At 40.4% G+C, this 9,101-nt stretch overlaps 1 protein-coding gene across 1 annotated transcript in view; it reads left to right on the forward strand.

Moving 5' to 3' along the window:
- The window catches only part of LOC111875451, a 300,676-nt gene extending 291,575 nt beyond the window's left edge, over positions 1-9,101 (forward strand). The window contains exons 7-9 of the mRNA XM_033755819.1: positions 1,373-1,911; positions 6,455-6,661; positions 7,373-9,101. Coding sequence (XP_033611710.1) covers positions 1,373-1,911; positions 6,455-6,661; positions 7,373-8,300 — 1,674 coding nt within the window. The 3' untranslated portion in view covers positions 8,301-9,101. The remainder of the gene's footprint in view (positions 1-1,372; positions 1,912-6,454; positions 6,662-7,372) is intronic.

Genomic DNA, 9,101 nt, shown 5'->3' on the forward strand with positions numbered 1-9,101 from the left:
TATAATTGTTATCCACAAATCATATTTATATTGCATGTTTCATCTCATAATGAATGAAAATCCAGCGGATTGAAGGGTGTGTTTTACATCTGCACAGCTAGAATCTGTGGACAAGCTGCCAAAATTGAAAACTGTGGCAAAAAAAAACTCTCTTCTGACTAGATTCAATCTGCATATTATTGCTACTAAGAGATATAGTTGGAGCTGCTTCTTTTTAACATAAAAGTATACCACATTTAGTGTATGATAATGCGCTGTATATTATTTATTTCCATACTAGGACGTCACTGCCTTATGCGGGACTGAACCACTTTATTATTTCAGTAAAGCACAGATTAAGCAGATGTTATGAAGAGGGCTTCATGCTAATCACAGAGTCCTCTTCCTCAAATAAAAGATGTGTATAAATTAAACAAGGAATACAGGTCCCTGAATATTACACTCTTCATATTATTAAAGCATGAGGCAAAACACTAATTTGGCAGTTCCTTTTATGTGGGTAGAATCATTAACTTTCTGATATAAACCATTAAGTAGGAATAGCATAGGCCACATAATCCAGTGACTGTGATGTAAGTTTGTGTTAGCAAGCAATATTCCAATACAAAGGAAAGTTATGATTTGTTTACCGGTCAGTTCCATTTTTTGTGCAGATCTTTGGTCTTATGAAGAATATTCCTATTCAGATATCTCGCTTGTCACACTTGCTGTCAGTTTTCAAAGAAGGATTAAATATTCCCTACAAGCATACTTTTGTTTTACTTAAACTTCAACACAGCAGTTTATTAGCTTTTCTTTAGAACTTGTGGATTAATGAGATCTGTTGGGTGGATAAAAGCATAGCCAGATTTCAATTAAGTTCTTTATATTTATATAAAACATTTTCTTGTGCCTTATATACTGGAATACAGTCAAAGGAGGTTTTTACTTACATCAGTCTAAAATCTTAGAAAGGTGATAAGACAATATTAAATATCATCTTTTATGGTAGTATTTGACTATGCTATACAAAAGATCTCATTTTACAAGGCATTAAGGTGAAGCTTGATTCTTGGATGTCTGAAAGCAAGAATTAACTCTTGTCAGGTTATATGAACTTAGTTCATCTCAGGCAGCACATATACTCATATTATAAATGTTAAGTTTTGACAAATGACAAATAAATTCATTCATTGTAACTGTCCTTTGACTTGCTGGATATATACAGTAGTGTGTCACATTTCTTGAGATTTGAGAGATGATTATTGATTTTGAAACTTTCTCATTTGTGTTTTTTGTTAACATCTCACTGGAGGTTACTGTGCAAAGAGCCCTCATATGTATGTATGCTGTATCTTGTGTCACGGCCATAAATCTTGATTTCTTATTGCAGGACATTGCTGGTTTGGTGACAACAATTTATGACACCTTGGGTTCATCCATCAAAGTTCCACATTATGGCAGCAAGACGATAAAGGTGAAGCTGACAGTATCTCCGGATCAGCGAAAGAAAGATGTTGCTCAAGATGCTGTGCCTGCAGGAGGTGATGTGCCCAATAACAACAGCTACAATAATGTCAAGTGCAACAGCACCTACCCAGGGGCTGGGGGCCCATCTCCCCATCAGGGGAGTTCCACCCACAGAGTGAAGTTCAAACGTGACTTAAATGTGACGATAAGGGAATCTCATATGCCTCGAAGACTGCATCGGAGAAGAAGATGCAGTGGTGGGAGCGGGACTGCACCTGTGTCAGAGGACAAGTATGCAAATAGCTGCAGTAGTAGTTGTAGAAGTGCTGCTAGTGAGAATAATGATGATGGGGCAGCTGACATCTCTGAGGATGACAATGACGAAGAGCTTGCACCTGAAGACATGCCTACGGATAGGGAACTGGGATCCCAGCACTCTCCACCTAAGGCTAGTCAAGAAAAGTGAGTTTGAATTTGATGATAATATGCAGATTGTAAAATATTACATGCTGCACATACTTCAGGTGTCATGGTCTCATGACTTTTTTTATTATGATTTGTTCATTTCATATAGAATTTCATGAAGCACTAATCCCGTTAATTAGTATTATCCAAGGAAGAAGAAACCTCACAGAGTGGCTCTTAGTAATCAATACTTTTGTTCTTTTTTGAGTTAACAAGAGAGGGATTAAAACAGGGTAGACAGCATGAATGTAGTTGTGTTTTAGAAATTGGGTGATATCACATGTTGGTTTTAGAGGATTCTGAATGTTCATTCTTCTTTTGGGGAATGCCACATTCTATACTCATACTGTAAACAGGGATAATCAACACTTGGGCATTCAGGTCACATTGAAAGATTTAATGTGAAACTTGGGCCTTCTTTGCTCTGCAAAAGAATTAACATGTGATTCAATTTTTGAAATACTGGTTCACATATAATTTAGGCATGCATTGGCAATACTTGAACAGAACAGATTTGTTTTGTTTCGTATGTGAAAAAGTGTGTATACACGTGTATATGTATACATATGCTAGTACAGCTACAAAATTTTGTGTAACGTTATATATAACTCAGAACCTGAGATGGTGGTAAAGAAGCATAAAACATAGATAAAAGTTCCCTGATTGAAACATATATGCAAAATCAAGTTTAATAAATTCAAGCTGCAATTGTTCAGGCTTCAACAGATAATGTGTTAGAAATATGAACAGCATGGCTACAAAATTAACTGAATCTCATTTTAAAATTCTTAGCCAAAGAATCAGTGATTCATATACCATGGATACTTGGAAATGGAACAGTTACTGATCCATCCTTCTAAAGTGAATCACACGAGGAAAAATTACACAGGTTAGCACTTCCCAGTTGTTTCCAAAACAGTACCAGCTTATTTCAGAAGCTCTTGACAGCCCAAAAATGAATAAGATTTTAGGTACCCACACTGGTGGTTATGAAGAATTGTCTGTTCTGGTATATAATACTGTGCAGTCTGTTTAAAGTCCAGTGACATTTTGAGGGAACACGTATCCTCCATTTGGTTTCTTATTTGGCTTACTCTGCATCCCTAAAGATGGAAGTGGTATGTTCCCCCAAAATGTCCGTTGACTTTCAACAGACTACACAGCATTATATTCGAGAAGATAGAACCCTTTATATCAGAAATGGGTCTGTTGGCCTAGGAATTGAATATTTAAGTAATTTAAGTGATGGCTGATATAAAATAGCAATGCCAAATCCCAGAGCCACTTTTGACGACTAAATTCAGTTACAATTGTTGCCTTTTTCATTCATGAACATTTTGATTTCTAGCATCAGAACTTAAAAACATTTCACTACTATCTTGCAGCTCTGCCATTGGACTTCTGTATGGTATAAGACACCATCACCATCAATTTTTGACAAAAAGGCTTGAAACTGGCATGAATTAATTTCATGGGACTGAATGAAGTTCACAGCTGACACCACAATTGTCATGACACGATTTGCACTCAAAACATTTCTCTGCAGGGTGACTGTTGATGGATGATTGAGTGATGTTCTGTGTAAAATTCTCAATTTTCTTTTTGCACATTTCTTACCTAATTCTATCCATCAAATGCATTTTCTTTTCAGGCAGACATGGAGCATTCACTTTCCATCGTCACCCACATATTGTGTTCAGGGCAGCTCAAGTTCCTTCATGGTTTCACACACGTTCAGTCATGTATGCACACACCCACCCACCCTACCACACTTGCACATTCACATACAAAATAATAAATCTCCCGTTTGTGTGCTGTGTTGTCTTTTAAGTTTAGTTCTTGACCACCCCAAATGATTATGTTATGCCCAGAATGACTAAATAACTGAGCAGTATCATTTGTGTCATTTTTCTCATCGAGTGCTAAGTAAAAGTTTTCAAATTCTTTTGCTTTGTTTTCAGAATCGATTAAGGAGGTCACTCCTAATAACTTGAACTGTGGTGTCACTTGAATGTGAGAAACTTACAGTGCTAAAAGTGGTTTCCCCTGCACTGTGTGTTGCATTTTTTCATACAAAATCGTTGTTGGAGAAACGTTTGCTTTCTTTAGCTAACAAGGGGCAACACTGTATCTTGCCCCTAGTGCAGAGGAACAGTCACTGGATTGTTTTCTGAAGACATTGTTTTGTCGCTCCAGCTCACTTTTTAAAGTTGCCAGTGATTCTCTTCTTAGAGTACCAACACAGCTTTGTACCTTTTTCTGCTTTGAATTGTAATGCCTAGTAATATCATATCATAGGCTGTGCCATAGCTCAAGCGGTTAGTCGCTGGCTTCCCACCGCGGCGGCCCAGGTTCGATCCCGGGTCTGGTCTAGTGGGATTTGTGGTGGACAAAGTGGCGCTGGGGCAGGATTTCTGAGTACTTCAGTTTCCCCTGCCAATCTTCATTCCACCAATTACTTCACAATCACCCTCACCTATCATCCGGGGCTGGTACAATAGGCTGGAAGTGGCCACAGTACAAGGGACTTGGTCCCACCCCACTAGCAATAATAAAAAAAAAGTCATATAATACCTCTACTTTACTGGTAATTTTATTTATTTAACTGAGGAAGAGGTAGCAAGATTTCTGCATTTGTGTAATTTTTATTTAAGTATGGATGAAGAATGTCGTCAGAATATATTGTCACGCGTTTAGTTACTTAAGACGCCGTTTGGATTGTTAACTGGTTTATTTAACAACCTACAAGTATCGGCTACAATTAATTACAACAATATTACGGGTTTACACACGTTAGAACCCTACACACAAATCTGTCCACTCGTATCACGATTCGCTCGTTACAACTGAACTTGGTGACTACCACAATTCAACTGGTAACTCTCCGCTGGCTGGATTCCAACTCAACTCGTAGGCAGCTGCCTTGAGAACTGTCTTCGGCGGCTGTGTAGTTCCCTTATAAACCCTCAGCCAGACAATGGGAAAACAGTTACGTAATAGGTACCACTGTTGTCTGACGCCATGTTTGCTGATAGCCTAGCAATGCTGTTGGGAGTTGTTTACTGCTACGTAGCAACTGCGGCGTCCCGTGTTACGTCACCGCTGTCTACTCGCTTTGCCTAGCAACCGCTGTTTACTCTCTTTGCTTAGCAACCAGTGTTTACTCACTTTGCATAGCGACCAGTGTGCTGGGACTCAGCTCTCTTCGGCTCCGCTTGGCACGTCACGGCTGGCGGGGAGGGAGGGGCGTCATCCATAGTGCAACACGTCACACTGCTCCCTCCTTAAGGCTGTTCGTCCCGAATAGCCTAACAGTCTTTGGAGGCTGTTCTTGCAGCATCTTCCTTGTGTCCTGCTACTGTTTCTCTTCTCCCCGTTGCTCTGCTCTCCAACTGCTACATCTTCCCCCTTTTTATGGTTGCTCGTCTCGAGCAGCTCCATGATAAGGCGCGAGCCGGTCGAGGTGTACAACCAACATCCTTGACCTAGGGGTCCTCTGGATTCGGTATACCACATCATTTATCCGGGTCACTACTTTGTAAGGACCTTCCCACGATGCTTGTAGTTTCGACGATTTCCCTTTCCTGTGGGTTGGGCGATAGAGCCAAACTCTGTCGCCTTCGTCTTAACCTGCGGAATTGGCCAGTTTATCGTACCGAGTTTTCATCCAGTCACTGGCGAGCTTCAGGTGTTGTCTGGCATAATTGTGGATGTTGTGCAGATGATCCACCAAGTCTGCTGCATACTCGGTTGTGGGGAGTTCTTTGTCTGGGGGTACCCCAAACAGCAGGTTGCAGGGTAGTTGTAGTTCTCGACCGAACACTAGGCTAGCAGGGGTCAAGCCTGTAGTGTTGTGAGTGGATGCCCTGTAAGCCAGGAGAAAGAGGGGTAACCTCTCATCCCAGTCCCTTTGGTGGGATGTGACGACCTTCCGCAAGTGCTTCTCAATGGTCTTGACGTAGCGTTCCACCATTCCATCTGACTGTGGGTGCAGGGGTGTGGCGCATGTCTTGCTCACTCCCAGGCATTGCAAAACTTCTTGCAGTAGATGAGACTCGAAGTTAACTTCTGAATGAACATAATATCACAGGCTTTTTAAAATCATGGGGAAAACAAAATTTTCATGCCATTTCTATTCTCTTAATGGAAATACTGACAAGTGACAGCCACCTGGATACCTATGTAAGCAGCGGCTGGTGTGTAACAATTATTGCTAGTGTTGGAACTTTGATGTCTGTTTTCCAAAAATTAAGGGGGTAATGTTAATGTTAGTAGTCTGTGAGATAAGGATTATTTTGCTCAAACTGCCATTGAAATGCCACTGTTAGCCATAAGGCAGGATTTGCATAGATATGGCCATGGGGTTTTTAAGTTTTAACTGCCACTTCTTTCTTCCTGGTAGCAGTTTTTGTTACTTGCAGTAGGGCTGCTGAGAATTAAGAAACTTAAAACTGTTTAACTTATGCTGTATTTGATAGGCCATGTTTAAGGCATATTTATGTATAGCATTTACGGACTCTTTGTGTATATTCTTGTGCAGTGGAAGGACACATGCAAGGCGGTATCAGCAGCATACACCTGCCCGTTATCGGCATCAACATGGTGTCTACTGCCCAGGGGAGACTAACACCCCTCAGCTGCTGCGCCAACGCAGTAAGAAACGTTCAAGCTCTCTACAACGGGAGGAGCTGCTGCAGATCATCCAGGCCAATATGGAGAAGAACAATTTAAGTTTTCAAACCTCAAGGTATGTAAGTCTTAAAAAATACCTCAGTCAGATCTTGGTTTACGAGCCTGAGTTTTATAAATGTGGAAATTTTGTTACATGTAAGGGGCAGACCATGTTTTTTGTAAGGTACCAAAACGTAAGATTTGAGGCTTTCACGGCGGTGACTATGAAGAAAGCGGTCTTCTGGGATTTGGCACCGTGTATATGTGGTGTTAACCGACGTTCCTCCGAAACGTCGGTTAACACCATATATACACGGTGCCAAATCCCAGAAGACTGCTTTCTTAATACGAAAACGGTTTTAACTTTTATTATTATAATTGGTTGATTTTACTTCTGCCTCTAATTATATGTGTCCTTGGCATAATAATGATTTATTGTGCTGCATTTAATGTTATTCCATACTTTTGTAAGCCCACACTGTGATGTGGAAGTCATATTCAAAATAATTGTTTTGGGGTTCATTTTCCGAAGACCATGTTTACTCTTTGGACCACACAGGTGTGTTTTGCATTTATTATTTTTATGGTACACAGTGAATCTGCCATGTGTCAAGTTTGCATATTTTTCCAGAACCATTTTTGCCATTACAGAATGTTGTTTCTTTTCCTTCCCATGAATGTTGTATCAGATTCTAGGTTTACTTATGACAGTCAAGAGTTGCTGAATCTTCTATATATACCCAGTAACTCAAGGTGAAGTAAATAATAATGTAGTCTGTACATGCAGGAAACAGTGTGGCAACCGAGGAGGCCCAGGAGATCGTCATTCTCACTATCGAAACCGACACAAGCTATTGCAGCAGCGTGAAAATGGAGTAGCAGCCCAAACACAACTTCACTGTCTTGCAAATGTGGAGGATTATCCCAGTTTCTCGCAGGATCCTCGCAGTAACTATTATTTGGATTTAGCAGGGTTTGAACCTTTTCGGACATTTGGAAAACCACAGCGTTGTCACTATGACCAGGACTGCCATTATGATAAGTTCCTGGGTGCTGTAGTGTGTGCATCATCAAAACACGCAAGTATGGGTTACCACCAGCCTTGTCGAACCAGAGGACATAACAGATCAAGATCTCATGATCTGTCCCATGCTGCAAATTCATTCCAGTACCATTTGCTGGACACATCGAATGAACCTCCTCCCCGTTCATACATGGAGGGTGGAACCCCACATGGCTACCACCATGCCAGGCTTGGTCATCATGCACGATCGAAGTCACATGAGGCAGAATATGAAAGCTTGGAGCAGCACCGAATGCCACCATATCGACAACAGGAACTCAAGTTTCCGCCCATTGTACTTGGTCATTCCTCCTCCCCACATCACCTGAAGCATAGAAATCGTGAGCAGGATCAGGCACGGGCAATGAAACAGGTTGTGCGCTGGCTAGAACAAGAATTTTCCTCCAGCCTAAACACTACAGAAAAACTCAATGCCAAGAATGCTGCCACGAATGAAACTAAAACACCACCCAAAACCCCATCCAGAAATGTGAAACAGCCACATAGTCAGATGCCCGAATCTCCCAAGAGGGATGAAACTCCAAACAGTCCAAGTGCTTCATCGTCAGTGGAGAGACACGAACATCATCATGTACATGAGCACATTCATCATCATTATCATCATTATCAGGATACACCAGTACTTGTCTGAGTGATGGTCTAAAGACTTGTAGAACTCATAACAAAATATCAGTATTTAAATTTCAGAACTGCTGTCTCTCATCTGTCCATTCATTATTTCATGCGTAGCATGAGAAGTGTGCAGCATTAGCAAATGTTTTGAGTGATAGCACTCAACACTCAGGAACTGTGCATTCTGTAACCTCATCCTGGGAAATAAATGAAACTAGTCGTGTAAGTGACAGTGTACTTAACACTGCATTACTTTTACTCTCCCTACCTTGTAAGCTTTACTTCACAGTAGAAGATATATTAGTGCAGATAAAACTGTTCTTAGAGTTGGTGAAATTGCAACTTGGTTTTTGATATTGGACTAAAGAGATGACTCCTTTTGAAAGCTATGACCTAGTTGCAGACTTTGTGAACCTGAGACGTGAATAAAAGAGCATCATCTACCTCTGTTGAAGGGATGTGTCTCCCCATCTGAATTTTTAGTACTTGTGCGTATATTATATGGTCAGTTTCTTTACTCATATTGATTAGTGCACGTAAAATGGCCATCTTGAAATATGTGAGATGGATTTGTATAATATTTTCAACAAGAGAGAGGTGGGTACCATGACTGCCATGTTGAACTGAAAATTATTTCTGTTGTATTCTTAACATTATGTGGTCACCAGATTTCAAAGAATGTTAAGTTTGTAAGCATCTGTGTAGACAAATGTACAGTGCTGATTGATATGAATGTTATGTCTACATGCATTTTACTCACATGCGTATGTTTACATATACTATGATGATAACACATAACATTAAAATTATGTCATTAAAA

Source organism: Cryptotermes secundus, unplaced genomic scaffold (assembly GCF_002891405.2).
Source record: "Cryptotermes secundus unplaced genomic scaffold, Csec_1.0 scaffold304, whole genome shotgun sequence".
In the NCBI taxonomy this organism is placed as follows: Eukaryota; Metazoa; Arthropoda; class Insecta; order Blattodea; family Kalotermitidae; genus Cryptotermes; species Cryptotermes secundus.